Source organism: Varanus komodoensis, unplaced genomic scaffold, assembly GCF_004798865.1.
Source record: "Varanus komodoensis strain SLA01 unplaced genomic scaffold, ASM479886v1 scaffold49, whole genome shotgun sequence".
Classification (NCBI taxonomy): domain Eukaryota; kingdom Metazoa; phylum Chordata; class Lepidosauria; order Squamata; family Varanidae; genus Varanus; species Varanus komodoensis.
The window spans coordinates 4,607,155-4,630,913 of record NW_025336072.1 but is presented as its reverse complement, the minus strand read 5'-3'; the positions used below and the strand labels follow the sequence as shown (position 1 = coordinate 4,630,913).

Sequence of the window (23,759 nt, the reverse complement as noted above, 5' to 3'; positions counted from 1 at the left end):
TTTACTCTAATTGTAAACCACCCAAAGGACCCTATGGGCTAATGCAGTGGTGTAGAACTGTAGTAAATAAATAAATAAAAAAGTAGGGCTACAGATTAATTGAAATTACAAAAGCAGCACCACAGCACACATCACATTTTGCTCATTGGCAATTCTTTTCTTTTTTTGGCAGCAGTTTTGTGCCTCTTTTTAGAAATCCTCTGAATATCCCACTGCTTATAAAAATAAAATCTGCCAGCATTTATGATTTATGTTATAGCAAACATTGATCTCTCATATTAAAATAGGAGGCATTGCTAATTACTTTTGCCATCCTACCTGCTTAAACATGTGTTATGTATGGAACAGTTGGCAATATTGCATTGGACTTCTGTTCTCTGCTACCATCTCTGTCAAAATATGACTCTGTAAAAATATGACTCAAGTAAACTGTGATACAGAAAGCAAGAACAACTTTTCTTTTCCTCTTGTACAAAAAGGTGCAGATGCTCAATATCAGTGTCAGGTCAATGACATCTTTTCATGGCATCAGAAAGTGTAATAAAGGACTGCATAGTCACATCAGGATTACCCTGATGTGCAAACACAGAGATACTACATAGAATAAGTGAATAGGCAAGCACAAGAGCTCAATTTCTATTTTCCTTAAAAGTGACAAGTACTTTTAAACTTAACTTAAAATCTCCTAGCAACTTCTACTCTGTAGCAACATACACAATGCCTGTTACTAGTGCTCTCCCCCAAAATTTGCTTGAATATGGTGTGTCTTTAACGTTCATAAAATTTTCATCTCTTTTTCTGAGTACATAAAGCTGCCATCAGGAATTTAATTCCAATCATATTAATTAACCTCTCCCACAGTATTATACCCAAAGCTATAAGGCTCCCTCATTAGACTATGTGATCCTAAGGATGAGATTCTTGTATTTATTTTATTTTTTATTTATTTAGAGAATTTCTATGCCGCCCCATTCGCTGAAGCCTCGGGGTGGCTCACAATAATAAATAAACACAATATAAAACAGTATAATTTAATTATATAATTAAATTATATAACAATATAATTTATTTAAACAGCCTATAACAATAAACCAATTAAAACCTTATTTGTAAAGTAAATAAAGTGGTTTCAAGATGTTCTGTAACTTTTTCCTTACTGAATAAAACAGAGTATATTAATAACTTCTCACAGAGGTACTGTACTTTTCCCTTTACAAATGCTCCTCACTCTCGAATCTTCCTTTTGCTTCTGAATGTACCTGTCTTTTATTTTATCTATCTCAGTTCAAATCTTTCTCTTCTGAATGCAGGTTTCTGTCAGCTTCCATCTTTCATACCCTTATAATACAGTGGTGCCTCATAGTTTGAATGACTCTAACTTTGAATGATCCAGAGTTTGAACGTTAGCGTCAAGATAAAATTGCACCACAGTTCCAACAAAGCAAAGTGAAAAAATGCAGTCAAAGCCAAGACACCATCTGTTGTGTGCCCAAGTAACCTCTCGCATTTTCAGTGCTTTTTTTGGCTTTATTTTTTTTACTTATTTATTTATACATGTATATGATACATTTATTTGTAGGCCACCTATAATTGCCGAGGCCTTCCTAAATGGCTATATATGAGGTGTGATCAAACAATATGGTGAATATTTAAATTTAAAAAAAAATACAGTAAAAGACACATTGCCATTAATCCCCCTCAAAATAGTCTCCCAGGCTTTCAAATCACTTATCCCATCGTTCTTGCCACTTTCTGAAGCAGTTCTGGAAGCCCTCTTTCATGAGTGTCTTTAGTTGCACTGTTGTGGCTGCCTTGGTGTCCTGAATTTATTCAAAACGCACATTGCTTCTGGTATGACAAAGATTATGGTGTGTCCTCATCCATCTTATTCTCCAGATCTGCGACTGTGTGACTTCCAGCTCATCCCCAAAGTTAAAATGACCATGAAAGGTAAATATTTTGAATCAATTCAATTATTTTTTAATTTAAACATTCACCATATTTTTGATCACATCTCGTATATAACCTCTCCTCACTACGGTACAATAAATGCACTAACATAACATTACTACTTCAAACTTAATTTATTTCAGGAGGCCATATTTGCTGTTTACGTTTATCAAAATGGGTATTTGTTTAGGGTCTGGGAATGGATTAATTCACTTTCCATTATTTCTAATTGGGAAAATTGATTCAGACTTTGAATGATTCCGAGTTCAAATGACCTCCTGAAATGAATCAAGTTCGAAGTATGGGGCACCACTGTACTTGTCAATATTAGGTTTTGACTCTTCCTAGTTGCTAGTATGTCCTCTGAGTATTCTACTTCCTTGTATCTTTCTTAAATGCTTTTCACAGCATTCTAATGAGAAGGCTGCTTTTTCAGATTCTGTAGACTGCTGACTGACCACAACTGACTTTTAACTGCAGACAGATGAAATATATTTCCTGTTCTTTTTTCCTCCCAAGTTCTGTCCACACACTCTCTGTCACTAACCACTCATCTCACTCACTTACCCACCCCTTTGCTGTTCTGAAACCCACCAACACTTAAAGGAGCACATTCATAACATTTGGAATCAGTACAGTGCTGATGGCAATTTCACCTCAAGACCACTTTAGGTACAGTCACCCTAGCTATGCATAAATTGGTCCAGAATTATATTCACACCTGCTCCTTCTGGGTGAGGCTTTTTCCAATCCAGTGTCTCTCCCAGAGTGTACCACCCATTTTTATCCAACATATCAGCTCACATTCACATAGTATTTAATTGTAACAAGCTGCCCTGTTTTTCTTAATATTATTACCACCTATCTTCTTTTCCATAGCCTTCTAGATCTAATCCTAGCCTCACAGACACGTACACCAAGTATCCTTGGAAAGTTTTGTTTGTTTAATTTCACATTTCAGTACAAAAAACTGTTTGAACAGCAGCAGTGCCCCACAGGTAAAGTACTAGCTTGAGACTCAACTTAAAAGACACTGCAATTACTATTTGATACTGTTTTAAGTAACTAGTTGACCCTGGACACATAATTCCCTTTGACCATTGATCCCTTAGCAGAGCACCAGGCATAAGAAACTGCTGTTCACTGAGATTCAGAGGCCCTTCTCTGGGAGCCCTCCTGAAAGATATTAGGAGGGTGAGTACCCGGGGGAGGGCCTTCTCTGCGGTGGCACTCCACCTATGGAATGCGCTCCCCAGAGAGGTCCACCTCACGTTGTCGTTACTTGTTTTTCGGGGCCAGGCCAAGACCTTTTTATTTAAACGATATTTTAACTGTTAATTGCTGTTTTTATTTATTGGTTTTTATAGCTCTGCTGAGATGTTTCCGGATTTTTTAAACTTTATTCAACATTTGTTTATTGCTTTGTAAGCTACCCCGAGGGTTGTTGCAAAGGGAGCGGCATAAAAATGCTTTAAATAAATAAATGATGATATTACACAGGAGTTAGGCATTAGTCTTAGTCATAAGTCATATGCCATACTTAGTCATAAGTATGACTAAGAAACAGATATCATGCACCTAGGCCACAAGCCCAAATGCAGAAAGCATTTTCTTTACTAGTCTGAGAGCAAATGAAAACCAGGCTATGCGGTCAACTGAATCAAGTGGTAAAGCTTCTTCTACATGACACCACTTCATGTTACAGCTTCTCAGTGAAAAGCATTTGATGCATATATATGGAGCAAAAAAATACTATGTCAGTGATAGACTACATGCAAATTTTCTGCTGACATTCAAAAGGTAGAGAACAATTATTCTGTTTCTGCCAGTTTTTAAAAGTATCCCCGTTGATATGTAACTCCCTAAAATAAACATCTAATAGTGCTTTCTTTAATTATAGTAATACTGAGAAAGGGACACCACTTCCATGGTCACTGGTACAGTTTTAATTATACATATATGTATAGGGCTGATGAATCTATTCATGTTAAATGTCTTATGGCTGATGATCAGGTTTCCATTTTGATTATGAATAGTAATTTGGTCTGAAAAGCTACAGCCTGAATATGCATTCAATTTACATGTTAATTTGCCAGAGTAACTGCTCTTTAAATAAAATATGAAACTAGAATTAAGATGTGAATGCCTTCAACTGGGAAATGCTGCTTTTGAATTCAGTAAGGCAGCCATCTGCTGTTCAGACAAGCATCTTACTGTTAAGTTGAAAGTGCTGCAGAATTTATCTTCTTTACATTTTGGTAATTTCTGCAGTCAGACATGCAAAATGGTCTGACCACATGGCAAATAGAAGTTCTTTTTGAGTTCTGGTTCTCATTGTCACCAGAGAACCAGGATGTAAGTACCTTACAGCAAAAATATTGGCAACTGCAACTGACTCTTCTCTTTTCAGAAATTTAGCCCTCTTTTCTCATTCTGCCTGCTAGAGGGAACAAATGGATGACTGTTGTGAAACACATTGTTGTTGCTTAAAAAAAGAAAAATCAGTGATGCAAAAGAGAGCATTTCTTTTCTGCTAGAAAATAGTACAAGACTTTTAAATGAAACAAATCTCCACAATTTATCTTCCATTTATCTTCCAATGCTTGGGAAGAGTAATTAAAGTCATACACCAAGTCTGGAAAGATGTATCTACAGCTTTCATTTCTGGATTTTCAAATCAGTACAGCATTACTGTAGTTTTGAAAAAGAATCTTGAACAGCAAACAAAGCAAGTTTATAATTATATGACATTTGCAAACAAATGGCAACATATGACCCTTCTATATCAGTGAAGACTTACATAATTTACCATGGTTAATAGCTTGGAGAATAAGCAATGTTCTGCAACCAAGACAGAAAGTGCTATGTGCCCTGATTAGAAGTGTCAAACTTCCTCCTAATGACATAATGTTCCTGCACATGAGCCTTGCTTTCTGTGCATCAGTATCAGGGGACTAGAAACAAAGTCCTGTGAGGAAAGGAATTGAACATATTTTTAACCCCTTTTCACTAAGGAGAATATTGTGCATACAACCCTGAAAAAGCCTTCCCTTGACCCAGATAACTACCTCCTGGTTACACACACTCCCTTTTTTGACAAGGTATGGTGGTAGCACATCTATGGAAGTTTCGGAAAGACACAGGTATCTAGACCCATTTCAGTCTGGGTTCAGTTTAGAATTTAGGAGAAATCAGAGCATATTTAGTCTGATAGATGATCTGAATCAGAAGAGGGAGAGAGGGAATACAGTGCTGTTGTTTCTCCTTGATCTCTTAGCAGCTTTTGATACCATTTCCCCTGATATCCTCCTGGATTGGTTCTATGAGTTTAAATTAAATGGTGCTATATTACAGTTCCAGAAAGTAGCACTGGAGGATTGCATCTTAGCCCCCTGCCAATTGTGAAGTGCCATACAGCAAAAATCATGTTACAATGCTTTTGAAGATCTATATGAATCCAGTGCACATGGACACTGGGGGATTTATAACAACATGACATCAATATGCAGATGACACTCTGCTCCATTCCTTATTATATATGGGGTGTGCCCATATATATCCTAGGCCAGCACTTGGATTCAGTGGTGGGCCAGACGAGGACCAACCAAATGAAACAAAATCCTTATAAGATGGAGGTTAGGTGGGTGAGTAGTTCCTGAGTCTCTTGGTTGGGTAACTCTCCTGTCCTGGATGAGATCAGACACCACCTACAGGTACTGGATGGGGAGAAAAAGCACCTATTGCCAACTAAGGCTGCTACAGCAGCTGTGACTATTCCTGGACAGGGATAGTCTGTCCACAGTGGTCCATGCATTTGTAACCTCATCATTGGACTGCTGTTATGTGCTTTATTTGAGGATGTTCTTGAGACTGGTTTAGAATGTGCAGATAGTACAACATTCAGTGAATGGATTGCTCAGTGGAGCTTTTTATTAATCTGATAGGATTCCCAGGCTGAAATCCCTTCACTAGTTGCGAGTTAGCTATAGAATCATGCTCAGGGTATTATTTGACAAGAGATTCCCTTCTTCTGTATAGGCCACTTTGACATCTGTGTTCTTGAGGAAAAGGTCTGCAGGCCATTTCAGCACAGCAGTAGCAACTATTTATGCTTGTTTTCTATATGAATTTGTTCCCCATGTATAAAAACTGTATCAGTAAACTGCAAGTGCAGCATATAACTTTTTGCTGTCATTCATAGACTCACAGAACTCGAAGGGGCCTTTGCTGGCCATCTGGTACACCCTTCTTGATGCAGGAAATCCAGAGCTAGAAAATCCTCAACAGATTGCTGTTCAGTCTCTTCCTGCAAATGGGATAAGTGAGATCCCACAACCCTGGATATTTATTTCCATTGTCTAACTGGTCTTACAATTTAAGAAGCTTCTCCTAATGTTTAATCTAGAATGTTTGATTCTAGTAAAAAAAGTGGCCATAATTTTCAATCTGTTTCATTTTTTTTCTTTGCAGAACACATTACAGAGTTAATTAGTTTTACAGCAAATGCATACTATTTGATAAGGAGAATAATTAGTTACATAATTAATTTCTTTAAAAGTAAATTGAAATTGCATTCTTACAGAATTAACAAGTACTCTGCCAGGACCTGGAGAAAAATCTACACAATGTAAATATTCAGACAAAATATATGTATACAAAGGAATTAACAAAATAAAACTAGTCTTGTGTAAATAATACCTCTATTACAAATAGAATGTAAAACACTGTGCTTCAAAATAGTATCTTCTATGTATGAGGCTTTAGTCTGAAGGGCACCCAACTTCAGTCTAAGCTGCAGAAATTATTTTCAAAATCAATAGTAGAACTGTGACGGGGGAACAATGCTTTGCTCACCACAAAATGAAACCTTTCACATTTAGCTACAGTTGCTACTCAAAAGGCCCTCTGTGTGCTACAGCAATGAGATACAGGCGGATGCAATAGCCATATTCCCCACAGGCCATATTTTACAGTCTGTATAAGAATCTGTAAGCAAGCCATCTTGTGTCAATATGTAACCCATGTGAACAATGAATTGAAGAGAACTATAATCAAATACTTAGGCACAGCGGGTAGCAATTTATTTTTCAAAGTGTACTCCATTAGGCAACACCCGTCAGAGCCAAACTAGATGTGCCACTAAATGTGTCTTTGCACTTAGTGCGCAGGTTTGTTAAAAGATGGAAATTAATGCACTGAATGTATGTTACCAGTGTTGTAGCAGCTGGAAGAAGGGAATTAAATCCTTTCCTCCCCTTCTGTGGTCCAAAAGAAAATCTCTTCTCTGAGTATAGCATTGGCAAAAAGTTTCATCGGCAAAAATTAGGGATTTCCTGCCAATGCAACTTCAGGGCACAGATATTCCCTTAAGATTAAAGCAAGGGAAGAATGGTTAAATTCCACACCACACTTGCTGCATTACCGATAATGATCAGCTTCCTTGGTTGATGCTATTTCCATTTTTTTAAAACTGCATATTAAATGCAATGTCTAGTGCAGTGTTCTTATTTCACAAGTGCTCCTATGTCCTCCAGCTGCAAGCTGTATCCACTAAATGGGTAACGTGTGTGTTTAAATGACCTCATCACACTTCAGGAGATGCACTACATCTAGTGCATCTACTGGTCTGTAACACTGGGTGCACCTTTGGCTATTAACAAAGCTAGCAACATTTTTCCAGACAAGGCAAAAATGCTGGCTGTCCCACCTGGGAGTGTGTGCACACAGAGTCTTGATGTGGGAGCCAAGCTGCACATCGTGCTGGTTGTATAGCATGTGACAAATACTTGGCTTTTGTTTTACTCTAATGAAAGCATTCAACTTTCTGATTGGATCAGGACCACCACACTCCAGGAGAGGAAAATTAAATCTTTCTCAATTTTTTTTCTGTAAAAACCTCCTACTGCCCCCCATATCTGCAAGAGGAGTTAAAAAAGAAAAAGGCCTCCCCCAGCCTCAACCACATGCTGTGCAATTAGAGCAGTGTGTAATCTGGCTCTAAAACTTCTGAAACACCATTTAGAAGTTGCTCTCAATTAGTATTTCTGCTTTTCTAATTAAAGACATTCATTTTTACAAAATCAGACATTAGAACACACAATCCTGTAGTAGAGTTCTAATGCATAACTTCACATTATAGTTACCTTATTTTTTACTCAAAGCACCTCAAGCCTTTTTAGAACAGATATAACTGCTCAAGAATAAATCATTTCCCAGAATAAATACTACATCCCAATGAATTTGCTCACTCCACTTGTTACAGTGGCTGGGTTCATATGTCATGATAAGCAGCCCTGCATGAGTTTGGCAGTGAACAGGTATTTTGCCTGGTTATGCCTAGCAGGATGAAGTGGTTTCTATGCTAGTGTGATTTCAACTCTCCTTGCTGTACTCCTCCCACAGTTGGCATGTATCCCATCAGTCACCATGCCTACAACTCATTGGATGGCTGGAGCAGTTGCCACTCTTTCCAGGGAACTTTGTGGTAGAACCATGGAAACCATGATCCCAGGTTTGGGCATTCAGAGAAATCATGGTGAAGCATGGGAATCATAGAGCAGACCATTGTTGCTTATTGTAGTTTCTAAAATCAAACATACCATGCTGAAACACCACTACAGGATTCCAATAATACAACAGACCATCTTGTATAAGAAAACACAGCTGCCCAATAACTCTGTAATCATAAAGCAACAGATTGTCACCACCAAAACCCATTCTTTGCACATCGCTAAATTCTACTAATGACTGTTGTTTAAAGAATGCATCATTAGTAAACAAAAATGTTATTCTTAACTTCAAATAAATATAGTATCATGATATAACTAAAACTGTATTACATGGAAAATGTCATAATTTATCCTTAAAATACTGTGCACAACACACTAAGGAAAGGAACCACTGACTTCAATATGAATAGCAGTATCCAGTATTGCCTCTCCATCTTCACTAGTTCCATGGTACGGGAACCACTCCTAACACAACAGGAACTACCACATCCTAAAGCAACCACAGAAATGAGAAGTATTTGCTCCCAAGAGAGAGAGTGCCAACTTCCCATTACACTAACAGTGAGTCCCACTAGTATGAAGGCAGCATTGGGAACTGTCCTAACACTTTGACTTCCTGACATGGTCTACATGTAGCACCCGTTGATGGGTTGAGCCACCCACACAGGACCAACAAAGCCCACTGCTTCTGACGTGCTCAGCACTTCTGCTTTGGCATCTCTACCTTGCTAAACAATTCACAAATGCCCTTGATTGTAAGTTGTAACATCTAACCCAGTATCTAGGTTGTTGAGCGTTAATCAGCCCAGAATGTTAACCCAATAATAAAACAGGTGAATTTGCTTGTGTGAACTAAGGCCTTAAAAATGCATCTTTTCCAAACAGAAAATGGAATCACACTATATTGGTTATTCAGTAAATACAGTTCAACATGCTGAGAGTTTTGTGGATGATCAGTCAGACCACTGGTCAAACACTCTCAGTATAGAAAGAACAAGATCCATGTTTTACCAGAAATCTTACTGAACACCTGCAGGCTGCCATTCTTTGTAGCATGGGAACTAAGTGAAGAGGGATCAGTACAAATTCTTAACAGGATACTATAAATACATTAATTGCACATAGTATAAGACAATATAATCCCCATTTTATTAGTTATGCATTGATTATAACCATCAGTCTTCTCCCAAAATTCAACATGATCACCACCACCACCATTACAAACAGCTTTTCTGCACAATAGGGTTGCAAATAGGGACTTATGCCTTTCGCAGATGGGTTCCTCATAATATTGCATTGCTAAATGTAAGCTCCCATTAACAAAAGTTCTTGTATAACTCTGCAGAAGTAAAATCTGGTACACTATATTTTGCCTTTTTACAATGTAGCCATACAGGAAAACAAACAAGGCAATACTGTCCATAAAAGTCAACTCACACAAACATAAGTTAGATAAACTTGCTGGGGTGCTACAATACTTAATTTGTCATTTTGATACCCCTATAAATGGATACTATGCACTACCAGATGTCTAGTAAAAACAGCTACCAAGTTTCTAGCTCTGTTTGGGTTAAAGGCTGCTACAAAAAAACATTAGGAACACACAGTCCTCATGTATTGGGAGAAAAGTCCATTAGCTGCCACCATCACATTAAGACTAAAAATATCTCAGATGTTTGTAGACTGCTTGATCCAAAAAGATTTCACATGGATCTAGAGCAGGATTCCCCAGCTTTTAAAAACAACTCCCAGCTTCTCCAGTGATTGGTCATGCTGGCTGGGCCTGATGGGAGATATAGAACAAAACATCTGGAGGGCATCAAGTTGGGGAAAGCTATTTTAAGGGGGAAAGCTAATAGGGGAAGGGTGTAATGTCCAACAACCACCAATTTTCAGCATTGATTATTATAAGTACAAACATGTCACACACAGATCATTCATAACTACATCTCTAGATCGATTGAGCTAGATGTTAGTTTCGTCAAACAGTTGTAACTGGGAATACTCTTTATGAAGGTATGCACATACAAAAGGCAGAACTGATCCTCAGGGCAGCGTTCTATTAGGGACATAGGGGAAAATTTGTTCAGTTTGCATTTTAATGTGAATTTACTCAATTTCACACTTGCAAACCACTATGAAAATTGAAAGTCAGTTATCCTGTAAAAAAAAAGAACTGCAATGCAGCCCTCTAATCAAAAAGTGCCTGCAAAGATATGCATCTTAAAATTTATTAAACTAGGGAAACTGTTTGCAATTTTTTCCATATTAAGCAAAAATGCCTACCAAAATATTTATGATTTTTATGTGAATTTAGAAAAACCAGTATAGGATGGACTGAACTTATAACTATAGAAATTCTCTGTTTGTGATGAACCAAATTTAAGACTGGATAAATGAAAAACTGAGAACCAAAACTGACAGATTCATGAGAAATGCACGACCCTATTGGAAAATAGCATCCCTAGTTGAACTCTTCCACTCTGTAACATACTGTAAGCATATTCCATATCGGATATCATTGTACATATATTCTTGACCCTGTTCCACATATCTGGCTACTGCTATCAATAGTGGGAGGTAAAATGTAGCCATGTTTATAGAATCTCAGGTTTCCCACCTCTGCCTTTAATGAATGATTATAAAGTGATTTATGTACTAGAACACTATATAACAGGTACGGACAAATTTCGGGTTTGTGATATCTACTTTATTTTTTTACTTAGAGCCCCCAAGAGTGCGATCCTGTGCAAGTTTGGAATCCTGTGCTGGCTGGGGCAGTTAGTGTGAGGCAGCATGGAGAGCCATTTGGTACAACTATTGTAATTAGACAATGGGAAGTCAGAAATACTTGCCATTTAGTGGACTGGCACACCACCAGGCATGCACCACTACTTTCTGCCCACCCAAACTATACAGAAGCATTCTTATCTGGATGTAAATTTGCCTGAAATTACCCAGGTGTACTACTTCTGTATACATAAGCAATGCAAGATTGCCTACCTTCACTGTAGTCATTTGTCTTTTTATCATGCAAATAATGTCTTGAGACACATGTCATTTCTTTATTACAGAGATTGTTATTCCTAGAAAACTGCTGCAAAGCAAACCCATAAACACTTTCAACAGTTTTCTTTCTAGATGACTACAATGTAGCAGTACTAAATCCCCATCCCAGCCATTGCCCACCCACAAGTTTCTCAAATGCAGGCAAAAGCACAATGTTTTTAGTCTGAGAGAACCAATTCTACCAGTCAGAGTAAAAACTGCGAACACCTGGCTCAACACCATCTAGAGCGGAGAAGCCAACTAAAGCATATCAAGTAGACATGACTCCATTATTGCCATGAGTTAAATTCCACTTTATTTGCATAAGAAAGCTCCTTACTTGCACAAGAGAGTTTCTTACTATGTAAAACATGCATATCTATGTTAATTAGTTTCAATTAAAAATCCAGCTGGAAAGGCTGAGCCAAAAGCCTTTCTACAGAAAAAAACAGATATTTTTAAATAACCTTTCCCCCAATTTCCCTGTTTAGTCCAAGTGCATCAAATGTCATCATGATCAACATCTGATGGAATGTATGCAGCACATTTTCCTGGCCCTAGTTTCTCTGGAAGAGATGCCCAGAAAGAAGAATTAGAAAAACACAGCACACTCGCCTCCCAGCATTCACACCAAATCCTTCAAGTATTGGAAGTGATGCATTGCAGGGTCTAAGTTTGCAAGCACCAAGTTAGGCACTTCCTAGCTCAGATTTTAGAAAAGCTGAACTGCTAAACACACTATTTGGGAGCATGCATCATTAACAAAGTCTGATGTGCTACTGAGGATTATGCTGCAAGTTCCTTTAGGTTGGGTCACCATTCCTGTCAATGTCACTCCCATCATCCCCACTATTGCATGACCTATCTTACAGGGCTGTTGTAGACATTACCAATACACTTACGCAAAGCATTCTGAACGTTCAAAATGTTATCTAAAGGCCTAAGCACTAATTCCCTTAACGATACTAAACACCGAAGCTTACTTTTCCCTGTGCGTTTAATAGAAATTTATTTGCCGTTTCCTACACTCCCGTCCCCTGTCCTGATTTCACAATTACGTTTGCTAGCGATGCCTGGGAAGTAGAGGGAAACGTGGAGATGCGGCGCGACCCTGTTAAAGGCAATCTTAACATTCTCCTCTCCAGAGAAGAGGGCCGCTTGAGCACCAGGTACACAGCATCCTTCAAGATACCCTTCAAACAAGAGTAGCACGGAAGCACAGCTCTAGCTCCCTCCACCGCCTGCCTCTCCCTCCCTCCCCGCCCCACGGCTGCTCATGTAACCGCCTGTCCTGCATTGTATTCCGATTCAGCAGGCGCTTCTCCCCCCACCCGCGCCACCTGCATGGGAATCGCTTGGCTTATCGCGTTCATGGCGCTTTCGTGGCAAAGGGAAATGCCATTTCCGCCTCTGACACCCACCCACCTCCCTCCGTCCTCCCACCTCACGGGCAGCGAGCCAAAGCAAACAGAGGCGGCCGCGGGACAGAGCGCCTCAGCCTTGCCTGCCCCTCCGCCTCTTTCCCCAGACAGGGAGCGGCGGGTCCCGGTTCCTCCGGGAGAGCCGGAGCCCCTTGCGGCGAAGGGGAGGCGCCTGTCCAATCCATGCCCAGCTGCAGCTCGGGAGTGCGAGGAGAGGCACCAGCCCGCCGCTGCGCCCCGCCGCTCGGCGGCTCCGAGGCAAAACAGCGGGCTGGCATGCCTCCGTACAGCGACAGCCGCGCTCTGCCGGCTGGCTTCGTGCCCTGCCTCCTGCTGCCTTCCCTCGCTTACCTTCGGGGAATTCGCCTGGCTCGGCTCCGCAAGGCGCGCTGGCTCCTCATGCCCTCTTCGCACCGCCGCTTGCAGTCGGAGGCGGGGGCGACGGCGGCAGCAAGCGGGGGACGCCCTGGCATGCGCCCTCTTTGCCGCGGCTGCGGGGAGCCACGCAGGAAATTTCCTCCCTTCGCCCTCGCCTCCCTCCTGCCTGGCGTGCGGCAGTAATTCTGAGGCGGTGCCAGCCGAGGCGGGAGCCGCCTGCTGTCCGACAGGAGATATGGCGGCTGCAGATAGCACCCCCCACCCCACCCCCGGCGCGCTCCAGCCTGGTCTGGACACGTGGGAATCAGCAGCCTTTTCACACCCGAGACACGGAGTGGAGAGGTGGGCGTATCGCCGCATCCTACAAAGCACCACTTTCTGTCTTTTACTTCATTGCTCCATCCCTCCTTTCTTTCAGGTTGTTGCTGCCAGACACCAAGCACAGGACTCCTGTATTCTCCAGTCGTTAAGAATAGAATAAGAGCCACCCTGAGTCCGACCCAGAGTCCATCTAGTTCAGCATTCTGCTCACCTACTGGCCTCCTACTGCCTGCTTTATCCAACAAGCTGGACGTGAAGATAACCACTCCCTTCTGCCCTGGGGTAAAGAAGCACCCTGAAGGGAGCATAAAGCCTTCATGACTAGTGGCCTCCGTCTCCATTCTGACCTGTCCAATTTGGTGGCTGTCACATCTGGTAGAAGTGAACACCTTAGTTCAAACATGCTGTGTGAAGAAGTGCTTTCCCCATCTGTCCTTAATTTTCCACCCATCAGCCCCATGGAATGAACTTTATTCTGGTACAGGAGAGCGAGAAAAAAATGCCTCCCCTCATTTCCCTTTTCCAAGCTGAACCATCTCAGCCACTGCAACTCTTCCTCGAATGGGAGGTGCTCCAAACTCCCTGATCATTTTTTGTTGAAAGAGAGCATTTGAACCAATGCAGCTTGTCATGTAGGAATTCAAGAAGCTGTACTGCTGAAATTCTCTCTTCTGAACAACTATTAAAAGTAAAGGAACTCTGTCTCACGTGGGAAGAAGAAGTGGGAGCATTTAAAAAGGAAGGAGGAGCCCTGGTAACTGATGTAAGAGAACAGGCACAGATGCTTAATGATTATTTTGCTTTTGTGTTCTCCCCAAAGCTGGTTGGAAGATATCTGCCTGGGAGGCTAGATCAGGTTGGGGTTATGGGGGCACAGATTGGAGTCCCATCCCTAGAAATCAAGCAGCTCCTCAGAGCCCTGGCATCAGGCCCTGATTGGTACTTTGGGAATTGGCAGGGGTACTCTTGTGTCTGTTGGCCTTTATTTTATTTTTTTATTTTTTATTTTATTTTTTGATTTATATCCTGCCTTTTTCCTACAAAGGGCTCAAGGCAGCTTACATCTCTTCCTCCATCTTATCCCCACAACAACAACCCTGTGAGGTAGGTTGGGCTGAGAGGCTGTGACTGACCCAAAGTCACCCAGTTGGCTCCTTGTGGAAAACAGGAGACATTCCGGAGGATTGAAGGGTGGCATCAGTGGTTCCAGTCTTCTAAAAGGGTAGTGGAGGGGACATGGGGAATTACAGGCCAGTTAGCCTTAGGTCCATTCTGGGAAAGATGATGGAAATCCTAGAGAGGGATGGGAGGGTGGCAATGACTAGGTGTCCCCTCCCAAACGAGACAAGCACTTCAGCAATTATTAGAAGAGTCTTTATTCCATACAGAAACAACATATTCACAAGCACACCAAGTGGAAAGTCGACCCCTTGCTATGCCCCCCTTCACCCAAAGCTTTGCTTATGAAACCTTTGGGGCTGGTCACTGAAGGGGGGCAAGCTAGGGAAGCAGGCACGCTGACATTCTTCCCATTGAGCCCCTAATTGGTCTAGCCGGTGGGTATGTTGATGGGCCCTTGTGTCCATGTCTCCTGGGGTGTCGAGTTCTCCTCCTGAGAACCCCTCCCCAAAGTGTTCTCCACCATCTTTTTTCCCACAATCAGCAGGGAGGGTGGGCTCTGTGGTTGTCCTTGAATTTCCTTGATCCAGAGCTGGCTCGGGCTGGCTCACCAGGAGAGTCTGGGCAACCAGGGCCCTCGCTAGTCTCAACAACTCCAATATCAGAGTGAGAACTCTGAGCCACAGCTGGTTCAGCTGTCAACTTCCCCTCCTCAAAGTCTGAGCCACAATTCCCACCAAAGCCCTTCATCTCCCGTGTGTGCCTGGGAAGCTCATCCGAGTGTGTGTGCATGACAGGCAACCTCGCAGCATGGATTTCATAAAAACACATCCTGCCAGATGAACCTTGTGGAATTCTATAAGGTCTTGAGGTGGCTAGATGGAGGGGACATGGTTGATGTGGTCTACCTGGATTTCAGCAAGGCTTTTGACAAAGTGCCACATGATATCCTGGTCCAAAAATTGTAGAGCTTTGGGGTAGATTGATGCAGTGTCCAATGGGCAGGGTAGATGGACCGCAAGCACAGGGTGACCATCAGAGGGGAATCATCAGGATGGCAGTCGGTGATGAGCGGAGTCCCCCAGGGAACTGATTCTGTTCAACCTTTCAATGACCTGGAGGAGGGGGTAACCAGTCTGCTGTGTATATTCATGGATGATACCATAGTGAGGCAGAGGCCACTACTAGGGAGCAGGTACTCCAGATTCAGAAGGATCTGGGCATGCTGTGGAAGTGGGCATGGGACAATAGGATGGCATTCAAAGTGGGTAAATGCAAGGTCTTGCACTTGGGACACAGGAATAGGTGTCAGAGGGTACAGGATGGGGGACAACTGGCTGGAGAGCAGCACTTATGAAAGGAATTTTGGGGTACTTGTTGACAGCAGGCTGAACATGAGTCAACAGTTTGACACGGCAGTTAAGATGGCCAAAAACACCCTCAGATGTATAGCCAGAAGTGTGGCTTCCAGATCTGGGGAGCTGTTGCTACTGCTCTACACAACTCTGGTGTGCCCACAACTGGAGTACTGCATCCAGGTCTGGGCTCCACATTATAGGAGAGACATTTCTAGGTTAGAATCAGTTCAGTACAAGGTTACAAGAAGGCCAACCGGGTTGGGAAGGATGACATTTGAGGAGAGATTGAGGGAACTGGAGAAATGGAGACTTCGAGGGGATCTTTTAGCAGCTTATAGTTATGTGAGGAAATGTCATGTGAAGGAGGGCTGTGACCTGTTCTTCCCTGCAGCAGAGGGCAGGACACGCTCCAATCGGGCAAAACGCAAGGAACCAGGCTTCAGGTTGGATGTCAGGAACAGTTAGGACCCCCTGGGATATGGAATGGGCTTCCAAGGGAGGTGGTTGAGGCCCCATCAGTGAGATCATTTAAGGAAATACTGGACAATCACATATTGGGGATTACATGAGCAGAGGCAGGCCATGGCCCAGGATGCCCCTTCTGACTCTCTGTGTTTCTATATGTCTATCTCTGTGTAGGCTTTTCTTCAAAGGACTGGTCCTACCATAAGACAAGAGTGGAAAGGCTACCTTAGGCAGCAGATTTGAGGTGTTAAGCAGATACAGGTTGTAGCTTTATTTCTAAAGACAGGGTACGGTGCTGTTGGAATGCTGTCCCTCAGATATCAAAAATAGTGTGGTCAGCCTTAGTAGGGGAAGAAGGAGCCACTTGATGTCTTGACTCAGGTAGTAAAATTTTCTTGTGCCAGCATTGTTCTCATTATCTGCCTGACACACACACACAAACACACATACACACACACTTTGCAAATGGTACATTACTGACATGACCCACTTTAGATAAGTGACTGATATTACTGGTCCTACCCATCAGCTGAAAACCAGTGGATTCAGAAAATGGATGAGCAGCTAAGAGAACTACATGGAGGAGGAGGGAACAAGGCTGGCTGTGATGAAACTGAATTAGCTGTTTTTCTTCCATGATATTAAGGATGCTTCACACAACCCCAACCATTTTAGGTAGGAAGCTCACAGAAAATGTGGCAGTTGTAGGTGCGTAGTTTCTGCTCAGTGTACATATAAGTGACATTGTGTTGAAGTCAACCTCCATCTCCCAATCTGTGCATATACACCAGATAATTGAGTGGGTACAGTGATCAGCATGGGTGCAATTGTCACCACAGATTTCTCACAAGTGCCAGCCGAGTGTCATCCATCCAAGAAGAGTTTTGGTAATCAGTAAATGATTTGGGCACAATGTTTTGCTATGTTCTGAATATACTGTACCAATTCCTGCTTTCTTTCACCAGTGAAGATAGGAGCTACCAAATGTTGATCAATAATGACTTGTAACTATGCAGGAAAACTGTCTTGAGGGTCTTGCAGTGACAACAAAAACATTGATTCACTGTGCAGCAGTAGTGAAGAAGACAAAATCCATGTCATTCTTGAGAAATGAATTGGAAATAAAACATCCAGCATAAGGCCTTTATATATACTGACAGTGGGAACACAATTGGAATCTTGTTTATAGTTCTTGGTTGCTCCATCTGAAAAATGAAATCATCACACTGAAAAGACGTAGAAACAGGACAGCAAAATTATCATGGGAAAAAGACAACTTCCCTAGCTGAAAGGGGGTTTCTTAGTTTAGAAAATGAATTTCTGAAAAGGCTGGGAGATTATAGAGGCTTATACAGTTATGAATGGTGTAAGAAAGTAGATAGGTTTCTTCCTCTCCTATAATACAAGAGCCAAGGGTCACAGAGTACAATTCATTATTATCTTAAAACTAGTTTCACACTTTCAAGTACTGTAGTATACTTAGCAAGATCCCAGTTTGTACTTAGTCTCAGAAGGGAAGTAGCTGAAGTTCCCCCAGGTCTGTGTAGACAAGACACATTTTTTAAAAAACCCTAGCTATTTTTAATTTTGTTTGTTGCAGGTGGGGAGAAGATTCAGCCAGATAGGATGCTGTTTGTGCCACATTCTACCCATAACATAAATTGCACTTTTAAAAGAATGTTAAATTCATGGAGGTGGTATCAGCAGGTGTAAAGTTGGGGAGATGTAGTTCTTTCTTTCTGCCTAGACACTCAGTAACAATGCAACACATTGTGCCTATTTGAATTCATGAGCATGATGGGTGGATGATTCTTTGACGAAAACTGGATGATCTCTGAAAAAAAACAGGAGAAAAGAAGCAGTTAAGACAGGCTTGTTACAGCCTAAAACAGCTTGAAATGGGATTAGACAAATTCATGGAGAATAGATCTACTAGGGTGCAGTCCTAGTGGGATGCCCATGAACTTGAAGGCTTCTGGGTATCCAGTGCAGAGCAAGAGAAGCAACAAAGAGCAACAGAGGTGATATTTGCTTCCACATTATCCCACTCTGCATTTTTCCTAGATGGGCTTTTTTACCTGCCTACCTTGGGTGTTTCTGAGGGGAAGGAATGAGGCTAGGGCAGCTTTAGGATAGCTCATATCCTGGTTGCTCCCACCTCCTTCCCACCCTGTGAAATGCCACTTCAAATCTTGGAGAAAAGCAGCACAATTTTTTCAGTGCTGCCTGCAGGGATCAGAGCTTCGATTCCCAGGCTGGAACTCTGCCTGTAGTGGGAAATCCAAACTATTCTATAGCCCCTCAAAAATGTTTAGAGGCTATAGCATCATCCCCGGAATGGGGCTTTGAGTCATGATGGCTAAATGGAACCTCCTGTTTCAGTTGCAATACATCGATGAATACCAGATGCTGGGGAAAAGTAGTTGGACAGGACAAATGCATTCATACCTTATTTGTGGCCTTCCATCAATAATTTGATTAGCCAGTACAGGAAACAATGTGGAACCAGATGTCAGGTATGAATTCAGGGGGCAAGCAGTTATCCCCCACCCCAGCAGACTATTTACACACACAGTAGCTGTGAATGAATGAATGAACGAACGAACGAACGAACGAACGAACGAACGAACAGCCTACCATGGGGTTAGTTGCCTCTCCTCCCCAGATCTGGGCTTGCCAAATAGATTCTCTTGCTTCATCCAGCAGGGTTCTTATGTTCAGATGTTCTAATTTGACTTCCCAAGTCTTCCAGTGCAGTGCCAGCACCTTACCATTTAAAATACTGTCTTCATTATTTAAGGATGTTAATGAACCTGTGCTGATGATGCACAGGATCAGTCACATGGGTGTGATCACAACCATTAAAAAGTGTGGTGTCTTAATCAAACTTTTAAAAGCATGTGTTAATACATTCTAGGTTGGTGCCCTGACCTGTACAGTCACTTTTCTAGTTTATCCTGAAGAACATCCCAAAGTTAACATTTAAAGTAATTTCAACTTTGAAAAGTTCCATTCCTCATACACATAGCAATACTTAGAATTTTATCAATACCTTACTAAATGTACAAGTTACCTTCATAGTGAGTAATACTAGAAAAGCAAGCTTTCTGTATACCTGGAAAAGGTGCTTCCACCTGGACCGCAATGTTCAAGTAACTGTTGACTTAACACCTTCAGAACCAAACTTTGCTAATATCTAAAGATGTGTCCGATGGTCAACCACAGGATTTGAAGCTAGAACTAATTTTGTTCGTAAGATGTTCTATCAGTTAGTATTGGAGTGTTTCAGCAAACAGTATTTGGGATTTGCAGAATGAAGATTTAGCACTTCTGGGAATAACCAGGAAAGACCTAAAGCACTCATTTCTGGAATAGGACAGATCAACTGAGCTAACATAAGGGGTCTCCACCTACCATTCCCAATCCAGAAAGGTTTCCATTCATTTTGGGAATTCTTCTGGGAAGCATTAAATCTCCAGTGGCAAATGGGTATGCCATCAATGCATTTGAATGGAAAAGGATGTGCTTGGTATATTCACATAAAGTAGTATTTTGCCTGAGCATAAACCACATGTTTAATTTCAAGTCTGCGCAAAGTGTGACACTCTAGATTTTGTTGGACACAACAACCAGTTAACACAGCCAGTTATCAAGGATGATATGAATTGTGCCCAACAACCCCTGAAGAACATGGGTTCAAACACACATGTTTGCATGTTGTACTTTGCACTTACCATTCTGTTAGCCCTAGCACAGGGCTTCCCAATCTGGTGCCCTACAGATGTTTTGGACCTATGTTTCCCAGCTATCATGGGCAATGGTCACAAATGCTGAGAATTGTCATCCAAAACATCTGTGTTGTAGCTCATTGAATTTACTCCTCTAGATCCTTTGCATGGGTGGGTGCCAACATAAACCTGAACATCTAGGTATATGCTACCTCATATACAAGTCTACAATATATATTATGGTTAATATCTGATAGCGTGTCTGAAAACAGGTGGCATATCTCCTGTGCTGTACAGAACTGAAACAGTGCAATATATCACTAGTAGCATTTTTCAAGACACTCCCAAAATAGTTTTCCATGTGCAATGAATCATATGCAGATTTTATTTTATTTTATTTATTTATTTAGGAGACTTCTATGCCGCCCCATTCACCGCTGTAGTGCATTTATTACTTGATATTATGCAAGATATTCTTTTCTATCCATATGTATGATATCAACACCCACACATACCCTGAGCAAGCTTATTATTCATATATATAATTCTTTAGTACATCAAGATATGCAACCATAAAGCATTTAATACTGCCTGGTGCAAAAGTATTCAAATAACTCTGGTTGCTAGCAGATGACCTGTGAATTAGGGAAAATACGGAAGGTAATTTTCACCAGAACCTTGATGTGGAATTCTGTGGCTAGGTTTGCCATGACATGCTATGCCACCATGGCTTCTAAACCATGTTGTGTTAGCATATCGTCCAAACCTGGCACCCCCCTCCCTTCAACAGGATGGTTCTTTGAGACTACAAAGTCACCACAACAAGTCAGGGGTGTTGTAGGATTTTGTAGCCATGTTTGGACTTGTTGCTTTGTGTGGACCTAGGCAATACAACAAGCCCAGGTGACACTCCGAACCCTACAAAGATACCTGGCATGAGTAGCAGTAAGGTTTTCCCCTTGGGTTCTGTGGTATCAGGACATGCATGCTGTCATCAAGCTGCTCAGAAGTAATCTCTTTCCCATGTCAGGCTGCCACACTGGGCAGAGGACGAGTGGCAAAGCACCGAGTGGTTTATCTCCCTTCCTGGCAGTTCAGTCCCACCCAGCAGCACTTCTGGAGTCTACCATCCTCAGGCCAGGCACACAGCAGACCCCAGCAGCTCTGTCCCATGATCCGCATCCTTGACAGGGGGCTGAATATAGCATACCCCTGCCATGATGGGAGTCAGGCTGGAGACAAGCCATCTGCTGGGCCTCTTTTGAGTTCCTCCTCATAGAAACATAGAAAACAGAGCAAGTCAGAAGGGGCCTCCCGGGCCATCTAGTCTGACCTCTGGCACCAGCCAGCTCCGCTCACGACATGCCCACCATGTGGACATCCAGTCTATCCTTGAACACCCACACCGATGGGGCTTCAATGACCTCTCGTGGAAGCCCATTCCACACCCTCAGGGTCCTGACTGTCAGGAAGTGCTTCCTGGCATCCAAACGAAACCTTGGCTCCCTGAGCTTTGCTCCGTTGGAGCACATTCTGCCTTCCTCTGCAGGGGAGAACAGGTCTCTACCCATCTCCATGTGACATCCCCTCACATACCTGTATGTCGCCAACATATCCCCTCTGAGTCTCCTCTTTTCCAGGCTGAAGAGACCCAGTTCCCTCAGTCTCGCCTCATACGGCATCCCCTGCAAACTGGCCACCAACCTTGTGGCCCTATGCTGCACTGACTCCAACCTGGCTATATCCTTTCTGTAATGAGGGGCCCAAAACTGAACACAATACTCCAGTTGCGGGCGCACTAGAGTCATGTAGAGTGGTAGTAATACCTCTCTTGATCCCTGAGGTCCCTTTCACAAGTGCTGCTCTCCAGCCACTTATCACCTAACCTGTACTTAGTTAGTTTTCGATTTCGATTTATATCCTGCCTTTCTCCTACAAAGAGCTCAAGGCAGCTTACATCTCCTCCTCCATCTTATCCCCACAACAACAACCCTGTGAGGTGGGTTGGGCTGAGAGTCTGTGACTGGCCCAAAGTCACCCAGTTGGCTCCATGGCTGAGTGGGGACTAGAACCCAGATCGTCTGAGTACCAGTCCCTTGCTCTTAACCACTACACCACACTGGCTACTTATGACAGCTATTCCTATGCCCCAAGTGCAAGACCTTGCACTTATCCACATTGAACGCCAACCTGTTGTCTCCTGCCCACTTCCATAGTCTGTCCAGATCCTTTTGGATCTGGAGTACCTGCTCCTCAGTTGTGGCCACTGCTCCAGTTTTAGTGTCGTCTGCGAATTTGATCAGCAGACTGTTCACCCCTTCTTCCATGTCGTTAATGAAAAGATTAAACAGGCTCAGCCCCAGGACAGAGCCCTGGGGGATCCCGCTTGTTGGTCTTATTCAGCATTCCAGACCAGCTGGCATTTCCAAAGAATTTCCAAAGGCCAGAGGTAGCCCCACTGAAAGAGGTAATCAAATCGGATGTAACTAAAGCATGTGTGATGGTGGCCAGATCAGGCACCTGTAGGAACTGGTGCAGTTTGGCACACTAGACTTATTTTCATAAATGTGCTGCTGGCCAGCAGTGAAAGCTGGGCATACTGAAAACATTTGAGGCTCTGATCAGGACTGGAGCATTTCCTTTGCACTGTAGTAACACTTTTACTGGAGACCAAAGTTCAGCCATTTTACATCTTTATTACCCATGCTGTTAGTCCAAAGTTTATGGGCATACGTTTCTGCCAACATCGTTAACAGCAGAGTACCCCATTCTCCAGCAGCCCAAGTGAAGTCTCCATTCCCTGGATTTCTCATTAAAAGAACTGAAGAATCAAGAGGAAATCTTACTTAACTTCAGGAAAACACTTTTCTATCTGACAAGATGCCATCCAGAAGAAAATCCATGATGTTTGCTTCTGCTTTTCTCACCAGCATCTGCTCCTTTGTGATAGTTTGCCTTGTCCTTGCAACCAAAAACTGGATCTCAAGTGAGATTTACTATACTATTCTCAATTCAACTGGGAAGACAACAATTACATATGGACTCTTTGATGGAGTTTGCTCAAGTATGCAGAATGATCTTGATACACCACAATTTTTTTTCCAAGGTAACTGACTGATACTGTGAATGTACAGCTATTGTCGGGAGTAGTTTGGTTTAATGTGATCCCTCTATGAACTTCAAAACCATGATTTTAGCTTTTTTGTATTGTATATGAAAGACAGGAGTAGTAGCAAGAAGTAAAGAATGGTAAAATCATTGGTAAAATGGTAAAATCAAGACTGGTAAAATGGTAATCACAAATACTTTAAAATCAAGCCTTTGCATGATTATTGATGAACTAGGTGCATTAAATTATTCGTATTAGTATTATTTAGTGTTCATGTACTTAGTCCCTCATTGGGCACATAAACAAAAATAATATTAAGAATTATTAAGAATTATAATACTAAGCAGCTGGAA

General features: G+C 42.1%; 2 protein-coding genes across 3 annotated transcripts in view; one reads left to right on the top strand and one right to left on the bottom strand.

Moving 5' to 3' along the window:
• The window catches only part of PTPRE (protein tyrosine phosphatase receptor type E), a 147,527-nt gene extending 134,132 nt beyond the window's left edge, over window positions 1-13,395 (bottom strand). Inside the window, exon 1 of one of the 2 annotated variants that reach the window (XM_044445598.1) lies at window positions 13,280-13,395. The gene's annotated coding sequence lies outside the window, so the exon portion shown is untranslated. The remainder of the gene's footprint in view (window positions 1-13,279) is intronic. The other variant, XM_044445596.1, reaches the window with a different exon arrangement.
• Window positions 13,396-23,177: 9,782 nt separating this feature from the next.
• The window catches only part of CLRN3 (clarin 3), a 12,870-nt gene continuing 12,288 nt past the window's right edge, over window positions 23,178-23,759 (top strand). Inside the window, exon 1 of the mRNA XM_044445717.1 lies at window positions 23,178-23,403. Coding sequence (XP_044301652.1) covers window positions 23,178-23,403 — 226 coding nt within the window. The remainder of the gene's footprint in view (window positions 23,404-23,759) is intronic.